Raw genomic sequence first — 20536 nt, 5'->3', positions numbered from 1 at the left:
ACTCTGAACAGCTTTTATCTCTTAAGTATCTTTGAATCGATACAGAGGGCCAGTGGTGTCTCTGGCCTGGGATGCTCTATAGAGAAGTCTCTGAGACAGGACCAAAGTCATTGCATTTTGCCTCCTTACTAGACTCACTACTTTGGAATGTTGGGTTTATCCATGCTCTTTGGTATTCTGAAATAGAAAGAGCCATTCCTTTTCCAGGGTTAAAAACCTCCCAGTGCAATCCTCCTGGGAGGCACTAATCTCATTAAATTGCTTCCTCCTTAGTCACAAGTACAGAAGATGCACTTTTAAAGGCCCATTCGTCTCCCTGGCTTCATTCCTACTCAGGAACTGCAGGTACAATCAGAGGAGTCTGGATGTTGAAAGTAACAGGGCTCAAAATAGCCTTTTACATAAAAAAAAAAAAAAAAAAAAAAAGAACAAACCACTATCTACCATCTGTCCCAGACAGAGAAGAAATGAAATAAATACTTTGGGGGCAGGGCAGGGGTGGGTGTCAGGGAGGTGGAGGCTCTCAAAGCCTGGGCACATCAAATCTGGCCACTGCTCTACACCTTTCTCCTTCGCCCTCCTGAATCAAGAGGTGATTCTTTAGAGGCCTCTGGTGTATTCCACGTGGCTAATTTTCCATGAAGATAGTTGGTAGTTTGCCTGCTGTCCTCTCAGTAGCTTTAACTTCCCAACGAACTGTTATTGCTTCTTAGAAACGAATGTGCAAGTCCATGAACAATAAGCCAGTTTCTCCTTTTATCCCTAGTAAAATCAAACTCACAACACAAACGTTACAACTCAGGTGAAAAGGAGACTCACTTATATCTTCAATGTCCAGTCAACGTTGCTGAATGGGAGAACAGTATACGCTATACTCTACTATATACAGATACGCTTATTTTGTTTTTCATCCATGCACTGCGTAACAGGTATCACGACAACATTCCCCAACAGGCACACGAAGAAGGAGCAAATGTTCAGTCATGACTGGAACAGGATTGTGCAAGCCATGGATACTTTCAAAAATAAAGCTGACAAATGATCCCAGGCAACAGCGAACATGGGACTGGGACACACATGATGCAAATGGAAAACGATGATGTGCTTTTTTGAATGGGGTTATTCCTGTTTGCCTGAGAGATGGTGGGCAGGAGGAGGAGGATTGGGATGGGGGACCTGGGGGTTAGCCAGGCTGGAAAATCAGAATAAGGGCCTTGCTAATCATAGTCCAGACCTGAAGAGATAAGAAATAAATGATTTTGCACGTTCTTGGGAATCTAGGCACGTTATTCCTGTACCTGTTAAACAAGACTGTCAGGCATCATATCTTTAAATGTCAGACTGTATCTAGAGCCATCACTTCTCCTGGCTCCATTCAAGCGCCCATGCTTCTTCTTGGAGGCAGCTTTATCTCTACTCATGTCCCAGAGAGAAGCACGAAATTTAGTGATCGAGCGAAGACCTGCCTCTTCTTCAGCGCCCATGTCCTTTCTGAATCCCAAATAATTTGTCAAGCGTTTGGAAGAAAGGGCAATTGTAACGATTTAAATTTTTACCAAAAACCCATTTGCACTTAGATTGGTCATCACCTCCCGCAAGGGAAACAGAAACTTTGACCCTCCCAACAAAATAATACAAAATAAAAGTCAAACGTCAGCCACCTCCCAGCCCCCACCAAAAACAAGCGGAAACAGAAAACAAATCAAAGACTTAATGATTTATGAACCTGGAGAGAACACAGTCCTTCTAGGCTGAGCTGCAAAGATGCCCCTGCCTCCGTGCCTCGTTCAAAGTGGCGATGCCCCCTGGGAATAAGAGGTGATGGTTTCTCACTTCCGCCCTAGTACAGAGTATGCTCTTGAAGCTGGGTTCCATCAGCAGGTAAGTGAACATGACAAATGTCAGTTTCCTCTGTTCATTATACATAATATTTTATGTATATATTTATATACGTATATATATATAAATTTACTATATCTGATTGTTCCTTTAGAAGCCTTTTATGTGGCAGTAGGCCTCCAGGGAGGAGAAGAAAATGTACAAGAGCCATAGGAGCACGAAGAGGCAGGATGTGAGGAGCTTGGCAGTCCGGGGCCCACCCAGCTCACCTCCGATCTCCGGCCTTCGCCGATACAGCAGCACCCCCACATTGATGAAAGCAAAAATGGTGAAGAGAGTGACAGAGAAAGCTAGCGTGCCAGGGGACACTTTGAACTGTTCCCCGTTGGCTGCGTGGTAGATGGCAGCGATGGACCAGGCCACGCCGATTCCCAGGAAGACGTTCACCGCGTTGCTGCCAGTGACGTTACCTATGGATGCATCTGCGTACTGGTCCTGGGTGGCGGCCACTTTGCTTGCAAACGTATCTGTGGAGGAAGAAAAAAAAAGGCAGTGACACTCAATATTTTAGGTCCGTGGAGCACTGGAAGCTTCCGCGATGTACTCTAGGGTCAAATCCCCTGACGGAAACCTCGTGACCAGGAGGAGGTTTTCCTCTTCTCTGGAGTTCCCCTCCTGTGGTCAGAACAATGGGATCTAGACATCAGAAGTCAAATGTTTGGTGTTGGCTGTGTTACCAGATGATCTTGGGTCAATTTCTTTGCCCACAGGCAGCACAGTTCTTTGTGAAACTGAGCTTGCAGGGCAGCATTTTTCAGAGTGATCGTGACCCGTCTACATTAGAATCACGTGGGGTCCTCAAGCGTGAATGGTACAAGGTTCCATCCAGCTGGGCTGCATCAGAATCACCGGGGCCCAGGAATCTGCTTTAACAACATCCCAAGAGATTATAGGTCACTAAAGCTTGTGAATGGCTATTGGAGGGAATTGCTACAAGGTTCTGTATCGACAGCTCTAGGTTACAGACGAGGAAGCTAAGGTGTCAGGAGATCTTTCCAAAGATTCAAGAGCAAATCCTCAGTGGAACTGAAGCTAATTGAACCATAATAATAGCTGGCATTGGCCTAGAGCCTTAGGGATAGGAAAGCCGACTCACCTACATTACTGCACTGATTGTGACAATTCTATGAGGGGGCACACTTTATAGGTGAGGACACTGGGCTTCTGGACAATAAGTGATGGGTGCAATATCACGCAACAAGGGAGAAGCCATCTCGGGGCTTGCGCTGGGACCTCCCACCGTCACTGCAGGCAGCATCGTACCTTTCACTATGCCATGCGTACTAGTGGCCATTCTCAAAGCTTTGATTTCGCCAGTAATCCCGAGTGCATCTTCTTCTGAAGATAGGAAAATCGTGGACAAATACAAGGAGTAGGACAAGTGACTGATATTCACGATGAGTAGAGCATAGGGCATGTTTGTGCCATCAAATCCTGTCGTCACAACTGAACGTGTGACCCCAGGTGGATTACTTAATTTCTCAAGCCTCAATTTTCCAATCTGTGAAATGGGGATAGTGACACCCACCTCAGGGTGCTGTTGAAATGCTATAGGTAAAATGCTTATCTATCTTGGTAGAAAGTAAGAGTAGCTCTTTTCTTTTGCAAAGACCATGTGGGTAAAGCTGGCTGATCAGTTTACTAAAAGTTGAGGCAGGATCCGAAATCGCTCCTTTCTTTAAGCACATAAACAGAACTTGCAGGATACTCGGTTTCTTTTCTGTTCAGCTCCCTTGTTAGTATCGAAGTCCTCTCAGTTACCTTGGCAGAATACCTTGCACAGTAGGCTTATAGAAGACGTGAATAACTGTGAGATTGAACTCCTATTTGCAAGAGCCAGTAACGGCAGGTGTGATATTACCGTAAGGTGCCGTGTCATCTGCTCTGGTCCTCCGGAGGTTCCTGGGATGCTCTGGGCAGGCATGGACTTGTGGGATATCTGGATCACTTTCTCCCCTCTTTTGCTACCCTGTTGCCACCATCCTCCTCCTGCAGATCTCCAAGGGGGATGATACATCAAGCATGCAAGCTTCTATCAACCTGTAGATTTTTGTGCTTTACTCTGGGTGAGTTGGTTATTTAGGTTGCTCAGAGGATAGTTCCCCAGCAGCATCCCTTTGTTTTTTGAAAGGAAGTCAACATGGAGGGCCCATCTCATTAATCTTGACCTTTCTGGTAGAAAGCAGGTTTTACTTAGTTTTATAATTAGACAAACGCTGCCTGCTCTGTACCAGGCACTATTCTACATGTTACACGCGGATTCTCATTCAACCTTCTTAGCCTTAAAGATTTTATGGTTTGGGCACGCCTCTTGGACATGTCAGTAGAACAAGGATTTTTAAACCAAACTGTTATAACTTCAGAGCCCATTCTCCGTACACCCTGCACTGTCCCTCCCAGAAGGGCTAAAGTTTTCCCTTCCTCATTTCAGATGGCCCTGTCCCTTCCCCTCAGAAACTCTGAAACCGGTTATCCCAGAATGCTCTTTCCTGTCTCAGAGCAAAGGCTGCAGGAGGGGTAGGCGGTTTGCTCAGCCACCCGCCTGTATTTGAACCGCTTTGTGTATTCAGATCACACACCGCAGCCCCATCAGGACTATCATGGAGACTGGCGAGTGAAAGCCAAGCGAGGCAGATCTTAATGGTCTCTTGCACTTCATCATTAAGAGTTATTAGGAGCTGCAGCCTCCACAAAATGAAGTCGTTTTGCTTTTCTCTTTCAAGGACAGAGAGCTGAGCAGGGAAAGTGAAGGCCAAGAGTGGAAGGCAAGGGAAAGTAGCTCATGGCTCAGCTGCTTCGGAGGAACACTTGAGATGTTCTGTGCTGACATGGCTGTTGGCACCAGCTGGTGGTGAACAGATGGCTGTGTTAGGCTGGGCCCGACGAGGTAGGGGATGATCCCTCCCCGTGCTGCAGGGGCAGGCGACCTGGCACTCACACCTGCTGACCTCCCCTGGCCTGTGGCACATGGGGCACTGGGTGCCCCATCTCCACTCCAACCCTACGCTTTTCTGGAGGCTTCTGACACTGTGCCAGAAGGGGATGAGGCGTAAAATCAAAGATTCCCGGGGCCCAGGGACCCTGAACACCCAGACCAGTCCTTTTGCCTGAAAGACGTCCCTGGGTCTGCAGGGATATCTCCCTCCCTTGTTTTTCAATAGCCTATTGTGAATACTGAATTGGAGTTCTTGTAACAACAGGTTCCTGTTTTTTCAAATGCCTTTCTCTGGATTCCCTACAAGATGAGTAGTGGAAGTAATTAGCTGATCAAGACAGTGAAACCTGTTTGGGGCCTATTTGAGTCTCCTAGGTTTTATTTACCTGGGTTATACATCAGGCCTTTTATCTGTTTTAATTCAAAAGCTATGTAAAAATTACAGAGACACATGCAAACCCAGACCAGTAACCTTACCTCCAGCAGAGACGACTCTGTTTTCCAAATAAAGTGTGATGGGATCTCCCCAAATTGCCTTCTGTCACTGCTCTGCTGCTTAGTGCAAAGAGCAACGCATCACCATACGTTAGACTGCCAAGCCTTACCCTGGACACTAAGCTCATACCCTGCTTATGGCTGAGCAAGGCAAAGCCACTCAAATGCCATTCCCCAAAGTAAAATCCAAGAAATAACTACCGCTGTGGTCTCAGAGGGGTTGTAATCATATTCAGAACTTGGCCCATTTAACAAACACATGAATCAGGTTTCCCATGTGATTGGCACAAACTAAGACATGTCGATAATTACATATATGTGTCTTCCTACCTATACAGCTTAGGTCAGATTTCTAGTAGGAATTGTTGCTTTTAACTTCACCTTGAATTCTGAGGCATTTTGGATTAGTCCTACAGTCTTAGACTTTTGGTTCTGCCTCCTGGTACCTATGACTGTAAATCAACAGGGAAGATTCAGTCGGGAGACAGTGTGGCTGGAACTAAACCATACATCACTGTTCTCTGCAGACCTATCCTGACTCTGTATAACCTTGGCCAAGTCATCTGGTCAATGTGCACAATACGTCGGCACATTCTCCTTTCCTCCAGGAATTGTTACCTGAATCTTGTAAACTTTACAGCGACATACAGACCAAGCCTTAAATGTCTCTTCTGTAAAAACGGATACTTATTATATTCCTGTAGGTCACACACAAGGTTTATTATCTAGAGCAAGGGTTTCATCCCAGATGATTTATTCTTGACTTTTAGCCTATTTGGGGGGCCAGCTGTTCAACCCTCAAGCACTTTGTGCCTCAGGAACTGACACCGATGGTGATTTTAATTGGAATCCAGCCTGCTTGTCAAGGCATGGTTACTTCCCCAGCACCTGTGAATTACAATATAAGAGACAGACCAGGGGGTACAGAGCTTCATGATATAGTAGTGAGAGAAGCTCATTAAGGAGACAATCGTAGCTCTTATGTGCGTTGTTGGATAAGACACTTCACTTTTTTTTTTTTCAGTTCTAGTTTCTTCATCTAAAATAAAAAAAATTAGAATATCTCTAAGACTATCCCTAAGTTTACTGTTTGGGTGGTTGTGCAGAATACATCAAAATACTAAATTCATATGTATGATTTTGCTGTGTTTTTCTTTTTTGTAGGAGTTTGTACATGAGCACCCATCTTCATTAGAACTGATTAATCTCATTTTAAAGAACGGCCTAAATGAAACATTCAAAGATCCTAGGAAGAAAGGTCTCTAGACCCAAAGATATTGCCATTGATCAAATTGTGGCAATATTTATGAAACTAAACCACACCGCCCGGAGTCATTTGTCTTTTCAAAATAGATAAACGTTGGCAAAATTATTTACTTGAAACCCCTCTGACCAGCCAGCCATTTATATGCGTGACCCATGGTATATAAATGGTGGCAGTGAAGACCTTTGCAAACTTGGTGCGTTATGTTAAGTTTGCATACCACTGGCATGGGAAATACTGGGAGAGCCTGGTTCAAAGATCTGGGGCTCCACCCTCAACCCACTTAATCAGGCCGTCTTAGGAAAGGACACATTTTAACAAGGGCCTCACGTTATTTTTCTTTATACCAAGGTTTGAGAACTATGGCTCTGAGCCAGGGAAATGGCTGTTGCTCCAAACACCCATTGTTTGGGGGGCCTTGCTGAGAGGGATAGATGTTTCAGTTTGGGGGAAGCAGCTACTTTCTCTTGGAAACAGTGATGCCCTCCGGTCTAGTGGTGGTTTGACTCAAACACTTGGGTGGGTTTGATGGAGGGGCCGGGGCTGCCCCTCCAGTTCTAATGCCCTCCAACTCTTGAGTTATGCTATGTTCTTATTATTTTTGAACCTTGTTCCAGCACGGATGCTATGAAAGACCAAAGGAGGAAGGAAATTTACTTAAACTCGTAGAATTCTGGCTCCACCATTTGCCAGGTAAGAAGCTTACCTACTTCAGGTGGTTTTTGAAAGAAACGTGTCAACGTGAGCAGCACGCAGATTAGGGCCTGAGACCTAATGAGTGTTCAGCATTATTGGCTATTTTTATAACCCAGTAGCACCAGATCCTAAGAGAATAAGTGGTGGGGAATTCTGACTCAATGTGATAATTCTAAACTTTCAGGGAGTTATAACATCCTTTAAAGACTGCCTAACTTGATGATCATGTGCATTTAAAAATGCGATAAAGCATAACATTATTCTCAAAAATCAAAGCGATTCTTTATTTTGAAAATTCCGTATAGCCTGAGTCATGGAATGGCATTGGAGCTCTTCTAGTTTTAAGGCCCTAATCTCACTAGTGACTGAAAGGCAAGCAGGCAGGCATCTATTCTCCTCTAGGCGCTTTTTGTCTCGCTTTTTTTAGAATTCGAATGAAAATCATTTACATGCGAATTCTTCTGTCACTGCCGACTTTGAACAAGATTTTGTCTTTAGTTGTGACATTTACCCAAGTAAATAGGAAAACCACACTGCCTCACATACGCACGCCATTGGTTCATCTCAAAAGAATCCTTATTTGACTTTCAGGTGAAGTGCAAGAGGTCAAGGAATTACTGATGTTGACGGATTAATGACCAGTTAGGAGTTGTAAAAACGGAAAAAGGGAAGAACACTTCAATGAGATTTCTGCCCATAAAAGCTCCCTGAAAGAGTGTAAAAAAGAAATGGAGATGGTGACGTGACTTATTTTTAGAAGGGAACAGAGGTAAGTAAGCTCCAGAGGATTCGTGTTGGCACATCGGAACACCTGCTTCTACTCATTTTTATCCCCAACTGCAAATCAGAAGCACCAGGGCAACATTTGAAAAATACTAGCTTCCTAGCCCCACCCAAGCTTCTGTTTAATTTGTCTGGAGCACCAGTATTTTTTAAAGCTCCCCCAACCAGACTGAGATCCACTAACCACTCAGAGCCTTTGTTTCTTCATCCGTGTGAGGACAATGGCACCTCCCGGATAGCATATGGAATAGCCCTGATGCACAGATCCTCAAAAACCAGCCTTGTTTTGTTACCAAATAACTGTTTTCATTTTGATATCTTTGCAAGGGTACCTCCAGGACATTGTTTTCCTGTTTTGTATTTGAAATCCTGGGAGATTTGAAATTCAAAGAGATTAATTCTAATTAAAAAGGAAAAGTAATGGGGGTTTATTTTTCTGAGGAACACAAAGTGGAGGAGAGAATGAACACAAACCAACAGTGCTATTTGATCTGCCTTCCAAAATGTAATTTGATCCGTGCTCTCAAAAGAACATGATAATACTCCACTCTTAAACACACCCATAATGGGATGATCGTTCAGTATGATGTCCATGAAGATTCAAGAGAGGATCCAAGGTTCCCCTTCCTTGTTTAAACGTCTAGCTTCATGAGGTTTGCTGAAATTTTCTCAAATCCCTGGTTCTAAATCTTTGAGGTCAACAACAACTTTTGAGCCTCTCAAAGAACTCTAAAGGTTTGTCTGAGATGGGGCTAATTCAATTCAATTCATTCTGTTCAATTCTATTCACTCCTCCCCATGCCCACTCTTGACCTTGAAAAAAGCCCCAAACCAACTAGCTGGGTGTGGAGCAAAGAAGTGGTATTCTGACCTGGTTGTCTCCTGAGACTTGCATTAACATGGTCTTGGAGTGGACCAGATTATGTATGTTAAGTGGGTTTGGTACTTTGGGGGTCCTGCTTGTCTATTTCCCCACATAAAAAGGTTCATGCAGATTGTGGTGGAAGTTCCAACGTGTGCCTGATAAAATAAGGGGTGCAGGGTTGACTGACTTGAGAGAAGTCTCCTGTCTCTGTTCAAGTGGTAAACAGGCAGCTTGATGATGACCATAGTGTTCCACAGTTCCCACTGGGTTCATGTGAATCATTGGTTCTGCTTGGCATTGAGAGCCTTAGTAAGCAGAGGTCACTGTCCATAGTTCATTTGGTCACCTGGTTCCATGTTACTCTGTGGTTAACCACTGTTGTTACTGAAGAATGCCAGTGCTGATTACTGTGGACTGCATGTCTCTAGTTATAGTAGGAAGGAGCCTAAGCTATGGAGTAAGACCTGGTCCTGGTCCCATTTACCATGTACTGGGTGTGTGGCCTTGGGATAACCTCTCTTTAAGACTCTGATATCTGTAAAATAGCGAAAATAAAAGTCCCTATTTATATAGCCATAAAGATGATCAAAAGAAGCACTACAAAATGGCTCAGGATGGTGTCTGGAAGTTAGTAGGTGCACAGCAAATATTTCCTATTTCAGAATTCTTTGTTCTGGTGATAACAAAGGGAATGTTAATGATATTAACCACTTTTTATTACGGTTTCCTTCAGCTAGGTGATTTAAGGTTAATAAACCTATAGGATTTAGGGAGAATGTGTTTCTGTCTTTGATGTCCACAAATGATAGTGGTGATAAGAGCAGCGATAGTTAACATTTACGAGGCTCCTCGGCGAGTCTCTATATATGGCTTCCCATCGGGGCACCTGGGTGGCTCAGTCGGTTGAGTGTCTGACTTCAGCTCATAGTTCGTGGGTCTGGACCCCACATCGGGCTCTGTGCTGACAGCTCAGAGCCTGGAGCCTACTTCGGATTCTGTGTCTGTCTGTCTCTCTCTCAAAAATAAATAAACATTAAAACGATTATATATGGCTTCCCATGTAATCTACAAGACAATCGTATGAAGTAGGAACTTTTATTATCTTCATTTGATAGATGAGAAAATTGAATCTCTGAGTATAAGAAAGTTGGCTAAAGTTATATAGCCAATAAGAGGTGAAACTAGTATTCACAAACTAATGTGCTCCTAGCCAGAATTCATGTTCTTAACCACAAGTGCACTGTGTATTGACTGACTTTATGCATAAGAGCGTGGGGTGTTGACAAGGACTAAATAACATACCTGAAATTTGAAAATGGGCAAAGCGTTCCAAGAAAATATCCAGAAACCTTATAATGTTCACCTCTGACTATAACTACACAATAGTAAAACAGCTTATCAGTTGAAAGAAAAGGATTAAAATGGTTGTACAGAGAAACATCAGCCTGACTACTTTAGAAAAAATATTTGTACGGGTCAGAAACAGATTAAGAAGGGGCTATTTCCATGGATGACCCTTCATACCTTTAGAACAATATTAGAGATCACTGACAAAGCAATTTTTTCAATTCCTAAGTTCCTGGCTTCTCTTGCTATTACATTATAGTACATAAAAACAGGCTTGAAGGAACCTACTTTTAAAATAACATTAAGGTTCTGGTATTTTCAATTTTGAGCCAGAATTTTATTACTTTTATAATGAACCTTTATTAATAGCAAGTCCATGAGGGTAAAACATTGTTGAGATTTAGATCAGCAGCATTTTGCTAATTTTGAAAAGGCAAAAAAAGGGCAGGTTTGGGGCTACAGCAAGTAGCTAACTGTCACTTTCCCAAGCCATTTTGTTGTTAGATACAAGTGGAACTCCTTGCCTCCAACACAGTCCAGGGTTGCCTTGCGTGAAACAGTCAGTGTCTTCCACCTTGCTGTTCCTTCCTTCCCCATAATCTCCCTCTGTCCCTCAACCCTCCTTGCCTTTGAAGCCTGGTTGGTTCTTCTATGCTTTGTTCTATTTCTGGAACATCTGTCTCCTGTCCGAATCTTCTCAAGTCCTGCTTTAGAGATGGTAAAGCCATAGGTGCCCCAAGCCTTGCTAGAACTACAGGTAGCTGAGTGGGAACCGACAGAAAGACTGTACTATAACTTGGAGAAAACAGAAACGCTCACTCCCACTTCCAGATAGCCCTAGTAGGTTACAAGAGAACTTCCCTTTCAGCTGGGCTATACTGGTAAAACTCAAAGTCTACAGATCTAGATAACACGCTGAAGACCCCCAACATGTGCCCGTGTCCTGTGGATGGTTACCCAGTTATTTATTCCTCATAAACCTTCTTTTTTTGAGAGGGGTTGCTTTGTGCATTATGAGTTCAGGAAAGCGTGTACACTACTAAAAGTGGGCAAATAGAGTCATCTCAATAAACAGTAAAGGTCACTTTCAGTGATCAGGGCTATGGTAGTGGGATCCTAAGGGGGAAGGCATCATAATACTGCACACACAGCAGGTGCATCTCAGCAGGCGTCAGGGTGAGGAGGGGGGGTGAGAGTAATGAAGAGATTTCCTGGCCATCAGGGGTTTCCTGGCCTGGAATTTAGAGTTAGGAAGGTGCTCAGGACAGACCATAAAGTGGAACAAGAATCTTGAAAAACAAACTTCATCCACTATAAAACTTTTCTGAGGACGAGCTGTGAAGGGGAGAGATCTATGGGTCCTTGTTTCCTTCGAACCATTCTTGTCAGGCAATGATGGACTATATGACAAGGCCAGAATCCTCTCTAAATTCTGTATCTGTGTTATGGTAACATTATATTGTATTTACTAATAGTATATTCCATTGACTTCAACCCACAAAATTACTTCACATGTTCATTTGCTAAGAGCTCTGTGCCCTTAACATTTCTGGGAAGGGATATACTACCCAAGCCTTCCATCGTTTGTACCTGGGCTCTTACTAGAGTTGTAATTTGGAATGCGGAGACTAGAAAGTAAGGTGTAGAGCTCCATGCAGGGTGCTAAGGATACGTGATGAGGCTGAGCTCTAATGTCATATTTTGTTCTTGTCTCTTTCCCAGGCACCTAGCACTGCTCTTGGTAGATAATTTTTAAATGACTTTTGACAAAAATTTATTTTTACACCTGAGAGCTTTCAGAGCTCTTCCATAGATGTTCTACTATTTGTTCTGACAATTCAGTGGGTGGGTGCATGGATGGGTGGGTGCCGTGTTGGGTTTTTTTTTTTTTTCAGGGGAGGAAGCTGAAGCCCCCTAGGAGGCAGAAGGAATGTGAATGCAGGGGTGGGCTTAGAATCCACATTTTGTGATTCCTGGTGCCGGGGTTCTCATGCTGGAGGCTTGTTTCCAGGATCTCTCATCAGATTCCATTCTTGCCAGATATTATCCCACGCTCTGAACCTGATGACACATCTAGATTGCCTAACTTCCAGGGCTGCTGTGGATATCAAAGAGATAATTTATACAGATGTACTTTTAAAACAATGAAGCTATGCAAATGTGGTTACTGTTGAAACACTTTTTGTGTTAAGTGCAAATGCCCTGCCCTCATGAAATCATCATTCACCACGATGCCTTAATGTGGATCATTTGTTGGATATTCCAAAGTAATAACTAACACGGAACATTTAGATTGGGAGGGGAAGAAGTATTGGGAAGAAAAACCCAGGGAAGTTGGGTACTATCCCCTAAGAACAGAATTTGGTAGGGGTAATAAGAGAGTCACAGCTGTCAGGGAGGAAAGTAAACCACCGAAAACCTCAAAAGGGTTATGTAAAGGAATAGGTCAAGAAAAAGTAATGCCTTTTCATAATTTCTAAGGTTAGAACTGCTGGGATAAGTTTGCAGGGGGATAACCAGAGGTTTGAGTGAGTAGGTAATTTTCCAATGATTGGTGTATAAGGAGTCATACTACCCTATTAAAATACCCCTCCGTGTGTATAGTGTATACATGCTCTTGAGTCCAGGATTCCATAATCCTGTTTTATTTTCTTCTCGAGAATGTTCATCTCATTGCTATCTGAAACTTTATCCTATTTTTGTTAAGTATCTGTTTTCTTCCCCTGGGGTATGCACTTTGTGGGATTAAACATCTGTCTCGTTTCTCCCTCTGTATCTACTATGTCGAATGGGGTATACTACTTAGTGGGTACTTAGTATTTGTAGAACACATGAATCAACACACATGCAAAATGGCTCTGAATCCTATGCCTTGCTACTGCATCATACTGCTTCCTTTGATCTGATGTTTAAAAAATGGTTTTAAACTTAACGTCTAATGACTCGTGTAGAGGGAAGATGTCTGGAATATTTGATGATCGAGAATGCCACATTGTCTCACACTCAGTTTGTGCTTCCTGGCATCATCTGTCAGAACACAGTTTTTTATTTTGAATATTACTTCTCACTATTCCTCTGTAGACTGAGCTCAGGTATAGAAGTTGTAGAAGAAAGGGCTTAATCCATACTCTCAGGAAAACAAGACTTGGTCCTGAAGTTATCAATGTCAGGTTCTTCTAGGTGGTTTGACCCTTGTCTCCCTACATGTGGAACTCTGGAAGCACAGACGGAAACAGACAAAAGGACGAGCAGCACCTGGGAGCATTTCTGGTGTGGTCTCACGCTGGATGTTGACCCCTTTCTGAGCACCCTGACCAGCTGTCTTCTAATTGGACAAGTGGGTTAGTTTAGGGCTTTTGCTTTGCCATTTTTCAGCTGTCTGAAGCATCATCATACAAAGAATCCTTCCGAGAAGGACATTTTCGTGATCTTTTTGCACATTTGTGGTTAGTTGTTGTTTCACAACTCTAACTCAGGAATGACAAGGTATAATTTGTCCTCTGCTGGCTCCATTTGCGGACCCCAGTGGGGATCATTTCAGTTTGGAACCACAGCAAGTCTCGCTTGTTGTCTCAACCCACGAGTTTTTAGGGCGATAACCTAATAATAGCTTACAATTTATGGAGGACCCTGTCAAAAAGCCTCCTGGGCTCCAGAACAGGAGGGAGAGAGGGGAAAGGAAACAAACACGACACAACATTTCCTGATTGTAAATAATAGAACCAAAGTGGCTAATTTCTCCTTAGCACGAAACGTAGGATTTCTATGTGCTGAGTTAAACAAAGGTTATCTGATATGGCCACCAATAGATTTGGCATTTCTGGGTCATGCGCCAGAAAAGGTGGCTGAAGAATGTGAGGCATTTTATGGATTTAAATCCTTTTTGTGGAATGAAGCGGAGTATAAACTGGTAATATATAGCTTAAGTTTCAGTCCTGGGCAAAGGCAGGATGTGAGGTCTGTGCGCTGAGGAGCATTGATGGCATTCCAGCTGGCTTTGTGCTTAAATGCCAAGCACCATGATTTCATGTCTGTGATATGCACTATCCCCAACAGGTATTAAAATGCTTTTACAGTCACATGTAAGATTTGCTTTTTAAATTGAATTACCATTTTATTTGCCTTCTCTTCTAAAAATAGCAATGAGCCTTAAAGTCATTTTGTTTCTCATGCGGTGCCCATGACATGGCAATTAGGTTCTGCTTTTTTTGGTAGCCCACTTTTTTTTTTTCTTTTGAATTCAGTGATAATATTCTGTGTGCAGGAGACAATGTTCACAGCCTGTGTTCTAGGCCCTGGTCTCTACTCTCTTCCTAATGGTTTTCATGGATTTGTATGGATCCAGGGGCCAATGACCAGTGTCTACAGGGTGACAGCTAGGGCTGGGGATAATAGTAAGAAGCTGAACTTATGAGAGTTGCCTCATTTTCAATGTGTTATGATTACCTGACTGAATTGGCCACGGATATTTAGCCTCTATAGATCATTAAACGGGGGTTTTACCCCAAGATTCACAGTGCTAATTCTAAATACCATTGTGTGATATTTTCCCCCAGCGATTTCAAATATATGAGCCAAGGCTACTGTTGTGGGGGAGGGTAGTGGGATTGTTTTAAAGGGTGCACATATCTCTATATTCACAAAGCAATAAAGACCAAAAATATCTCATATTTGTAGTTTGCAAATGACTATAGAGATGTTATGGTGAATAAAACAAAAATTATCTTAAAATTTTACAGAATCTGAGGTAAATCCCTACATTTATGTATTACTAAAGTATAGTTACCATCATGTGGAGGATCCATGACATTTTTACATTCAAATTGGTCCTTGAGAAACGCTGAAAGAAGCCAAATCTGTGGGGTCTTCAAAGTTACATTAGTGGCTCCCTGGGGCAGGAGGCAAAGGTGGGGATTACCTGTCCGTAGCCAAGAGGGAAGTTACAAGAGGGAAGAAATTCATGTGGGTAGAGGTGGGGATTACCTGTCAGTAGCCAAGAGGGAAGTGATGAAATGTTCTAAAGCTGGATTAGGGTAATGATTGTAGGGCACTGTAGATTTGCTAAAAAAATAAAAAAATAAAAAACTCCCTAAACTGTACATTTCAATGGGTGACTTTTATGGTATATAAATTATGCCTACAAGGTTGTTTAAAAATGCAGCCTGAGGCCTGAATTTAAAAGAAAAAGAACACAACAGCGGTTCTTGAAATTTTTCATTTTCATTATCTAATTTTCACATGTGACAAGGGAGAAATGAAAGTTATCACCTCAACATTATTTTCAAGTCACTTCTAAGAGACCCAGGCTATTGTTAGTCCCCTTGGAGCAAACAGGCCTAAGGTCTTCACTTGATGTTTTTTTTTTTTCCCCTTCTAAAAAGGAGAGGAAATCTACATTCATTCACATTGCACATTCATAACACCAGCTCTCTGAATACAACACAACACACACACACACACACACACACACACACACACACACACACACACACACACACACACACACCACCGAACAGCATGATGTTTCTGCCAATATCCTTGCTTTGTCTGACCTAGACTAGGCAGGAAGGCCCAGAGAAGACTAGGAAGAAACATTTTTAGTTTCCCTTCTTTTACACCATGATTTTTGTGGGACTGAGTGAAGGTGGTTGGCGTGGGATTGGGGCACTAATCCAAAGGCAGGCTTATGTCACATTGGGCATGACGCGTGCTGCATTCTCAGCTCCCCGGGGCCACCTCCTGGTAGATGACATCATTGTCAGCATCCTGGTCCCCCTCCAGCCTTGTGCTCCATGCCAGGGACCCCATACAGTGCTACCTCTTGATACAAACTAAAGATTGCAATTGCCAACAAAAAATTTGTAAGTACTAAATACAAATTCTTCTTTTGGGCTGTAAGAATAAGGGATTCAAATAGTTTTGAAATGGGTGTTTCCCGGGTTTTTACAAAAACGCTTTGGGTCTGCTGCACTTAGTCTATTCCCCAGTGTTTTAGTTTAGAATAACAGGCAGTTCTTGTGCCATTTGTGGAGCAGATCTTGTGAAATCTGGTATCCAGCCTTCCTTTGTTTCGCTCTGTCCTTAGAAATGCTTGCTTTTGTAAGCTTCCTTCAAGTCCTATGACCTCACCTATTCATGAGAAAGTGTGCTGGAACATTCCGAGCGTTTTATCTCCAGCTGGCTGGTCACTGGTGTGAGGGTGAGAGAAGGTCCTGTGGAAAGCCCTCTAAGTGATTAAGGGTTGCCCGGTGCTGGACCTCTGGCCGTGTCCCTGGGTGGCTCTGCCTCTTGGCCTGACTGTGATCAGAGGGCCCTATTTTCAGCAGTCCTGACCTTTCTTGGTGGCGAAGAAACTGACTGCTTATTCAGGTATCTGGAAACAAAATATACCTGCCCTTTCAGATCTTCTTGGGGGAACCAACATTATAGCCATGGGGAAATCCTGGTGCAGAGTAAAGCAATTCTGTTTTCATTCCCATTTAAGCTGTTGTGAAATGTTAATCACCTGATTAAATTCGTATACAGGTAATATGTAGCTATGGTATGTTCTCTTCAACCGCGTCTGAGTTGAAATGCCAATGTTGAGTGTAAAAGCTCGGGGTAAAATTGCAGGAAACAGGAACACAATTGAGAATGTCCACCAAACCTGAATTCCTAATGTAGGAATTCCTAACACAGGACCTCGTAATGAAGATGGGCTGCGAATTTACTTGGTTTGCTATTTTTCACTTGCTGTGATATAGCTGAGTTAACTACCGGGAGGCCTAAGCCTATTTATCAGTACATTGAGGTAGAAAGGAAAAGAGATCTAATATTTTTTTCAAGCACCAATTATATGCTAGGCCCTGTACCGGGTGCTTGATAAAGGTGCTCTCATGCCATCTTCACTACAACTCTGAGGTAGATTTTCATGTCCCCATTACTGTTATTCAGATTAATGAACTAAGGTTGACAGGAGTCGAGCAATTTGCCTCTAGAGGTGGGGTGGGTGGATTTGAACTCACGTTTACCTGACTCTAAAGCTCATGTTCTTTTATACCGTCTTGTGGAGAACCCCACTAAGTGGAGAACCCCACTTAGTGGAATACCCCACTAAGAGATGATTTTGCATAATTCTTATATTGAGGCTGTTTCCCAGTTAATCCGTGAACCCAGAAATGAAAACACCAAATCTATCTGAAGTAGGATGGAGGGAGAGGAAATGGTTGTATCAGTCGGATTCCTCGTTATTCTCCAGGGTAGATCAGATGGCTGTGGGATTTCAGAATGGCTGGATACAATTTACCCTGAGAAGAGTATCTGATTGTGCTGTGTTTCCTTCTGACCCTATCTCTGTTGTTAAGTAAGGGGGAGGCTGAGTGTATGTACTGATAGATAGATTCCTTGGATAGTTACTTCTAGTGATTCTACTCCCAGGCTCCTACTCCTGCTCAGAGACCTAGAAAATGGCTTGATTTCCAGAGTTTCCAGTAAGTCTGCAGAACGTGACTGCTGGGAGAACATCCCCGATATGCCCTTCCTGATCCTGACCCCCGTGCCTGGTCAGCCGTGTATCACAGGAAGCTTTGGTCTCGGCCCAGAATGACCAAACCTCTTTTAAATTTTTACAGGTAGGAAATGCTAAGTGTTTATGGGTATAGAAATAGGCCTTTATCATTTCTGTAATTTTTTGAAGCACGTACCCTACTAGGTGCTTTCCATGCCAAAGGAATAAGGATATAAGGTGCCTGACCTCAAAGAGCTTGAATATAATTCTGTGGCATGCTTTAAAAGTAGGAAATACTAAATTGAAGCAAATAAAGAAGTAATTTCCCACAAATTATAAGATACGTGGGAAAATATGGGATACTTTAAAAATAAATCCATATAAAAAATAAATCCACATAAAAAAATAGAGTGGTTGAGTACCAGATTATGATAAGGAGAGACAATTTGTCATCGATTGAAACTTGGACTGAATATGAGCAAATCATTTATTCTCTGTGGGCCTTAATTTCATTATGTAAGTGAGGATATTGGTGCTGTCTTTACGTGATAAAGGGACTTTTAAACAGAGGCACCGCTGTCTATACAACCTGCATGACTGTACTAGTTATGTTAGGATCCCCTGGAAATAAAGCAGCAGGATTTAATAAATTGTAATGTCTTTGTTACTCAAGTATACTCTATAATGTAGTTTTCAGAGTTTTTAGAAGTTAGGAAAGTAAAAACCAAAACATGTTAACCATGAATAAATAATATATTTTATATGTTATATATATGCATTATATATATATATATATAGTGTGTGTGTGTGTATATATATACACATATACATATACATATACTTATATATAGATATATATCTATATATATATCTATATATATCTGCAATGTTTTCTAGCACAATGCCAAAGAGGTAAAAAATAAATTCACTTTTAGAGAATGGTTGGGTCTCAGGGACAAGAAAATCTCAGAGGAGACAAAAATCACTTCATGTAACTTAATGATATGATCTAAATGAAATAATAGATAATATAAATACAGTATGTCTGCCTAACACACAGTGGAGTGGTAAAGTTTTAAAAGTTTCCTTCCCTGATCATAATATTTTTCCTATTCTTTCTCATTTTCTGATGGTTTCTATTCCTTTTGACATTTTGAGAGTTGATGTCAGTGTAGAGAATGTTATTTCCTAGATTTGTAGCAATTTTCGGTTGACAAAGTGCTCTGAGATCCATATTACTTTAATCCTCTCATAAACTCTGCTTAAATTGCCATGTATCGGGGCTCCTGGGTGGCTCAGTCGGTTAAGCATCTGACTTCGGCTCAGGTCATGATCTCGCTGTCTGTGAGTTCGAGCCCCACGTCGGGCTCTGTGCTGACAGCTCAGAGCCTGGAGCCTGCTTTGGATTCTGTGTCTCCCTCACTTTCTGCCCCTCCCACGCCCGTGGTTTGTCTCTCTTGCTTTCAAAAATAAATAAAACATTAAAAAAAAGTTTAAACAAATTGCCATGTATCATCATGCCTGTTTTAACAGGCAGGAAAACCAAGGTTGAGTCAAACAACTGATTCCAGTCATACAATGAGTAATGGTTGGAAGTCCAGTTTCCTGGATTCAGTTCTAAAGCTCTGTACCTATAGTTCTAAAACTCTCTACCTCCTTGGTGCATATTCATGACGCTTCACTAAGCAAACATAGTGAACAGCTAGTATAACTAGTTTTTTGTCAAATTCTTCCTATGGTGTTTAGAAACCTGGAAGTAATGTAACTTAAAAATAGCATACATTTTCTCTAAAATAAGGTTTTATTCTTTAAAAAAAGGTTCTATATACAGAATGGGAAAAATGCCTAAGATGATCTCTTTTCTTTCTCTTCATGATTTAAAGTGTCTACAATGAAATAATTCCTACTTGACAAAACTCAAAGGATATTCAAAACACTGGAGGTGAACAGAGAAATCTAACAATACCAGAGGCTAAGAAGCAGCCTTAGAATGCCCAATTTTAAAACTGTTGTGGTCCTAGGAGTAAACAGCTCCTAATGGGAAGATACAAGGGGCAGTAGGCCAGCTTCAGGCACAAGCCTAATCAAGACATATGGACCACGACCAAGGTAGACTGAGTGAAGTCAAAATATTCCCAACTCATTAACATCTAAGAGTTTTCTCTGTAAGGAAGAATGCTTGCTTCTACTTGATTCCAATAGAAGCAAGAGATGCAAGGAACACCTGTGTTTGGAATGTGATATAGAAGCTGGAATATTTTGGCCCAATGTACCCAATTTCATCCAAGTAAATGTACGCAAAAACAGTATGTGCTATAGGTGGTGCCTCATACAAAAATGGCTGGCTTCTAAACTTCTTGCATTAATTTCTTTGAGATTTCGAGCCTATTTCCCATAGAAACAATCTGACATAACCTAGTTATGGTCCCAAGTCAGGCTACTGCAGAATGCCTAATTAGTACTACACAAAATATACCTAAAGTTTTAAAAGTATTGGCCTGAGTTCTGGATCTGAAAATCAGCGATAATAGAGAAGAGAATGAAGAAAGAGACAAAAAATATCTTGCCCCTCATCACCCTTCCCATCATAGCCACATTATGAAAGAGGAGACTCACTGCTCTCAAGTTATCCTTGCCCTTCTTACTACAATAACCTGCCCAAATATATTCTTCAAGAATAATCCACACTATAAAAGTATCTACTGCTCATCTCCCTCAATCATAACTTTCTTACTTGTCTCTAGAAGGTGTTAAGAAAGTCATCTG

The 20536-nt window shown here is 42.1% G+C and overlaps 1 protein-coding gene and 1 long non-coding RNA gene across 2 annotated transcripts in view; one reads left to right on the top strand and one right to left on the bottom strand.

The window, feature by feature from the left end:
• Positions 1-20536, top strand: part of LOC109498274 — a 126152-nt gene that overhangs the window by 13617 nt on the left and 91999 nt on the right. Inside the window, exons 3-6 of the long non-coding RNA XR_006595792.1 lie at positions 274-3453; positions 7211-7286; positions 7881-8058; positions 17701-17894. This is a non-coding gene — a long non-coding RNA (uncharacterized LOC109498274). The remainder of the gene's footprint in view (positions 1-273; positions 3454-7210; positions 7287-7880; positions 8059-17700; positions 17895-20536) is intronic.
• Positions 1980-20536, bottom strand: part of SLC8A1 (solute carrier family 8 member A1) — a gene marked incomplete at its 5' end in the record, with an annotated part of 326794 nt that continues 308237 nt past the window's right edge. Inside the window, 1 exon segment of the mRNA NM_001009848.1 lies at positions 1980-2366. Within this exon segment, the coding sequence (NP_001009848.1) occupies positions 1990-2366 (377 nt within the window). The 3' untranslated portion in view covers positions 1980-1989.

Source organism: Felis catus, chromosome A3 (genome assembly GCF_018350175.1).
Source record: "Felis catus isolate Fca126 chromosome A3, F.catus_Fca126_mat1.0, whole genome shotgun sequence".
Taxonomy (NCBI): domain Eukaryota; kingdom Metazoa; phylum Chordata; class Mammalia; order Carnivora; family Felidae; genus Felis; species Felis catus.
This window is presented reverse-complemented; position numbering and strand designations above follow the sequence as displayed.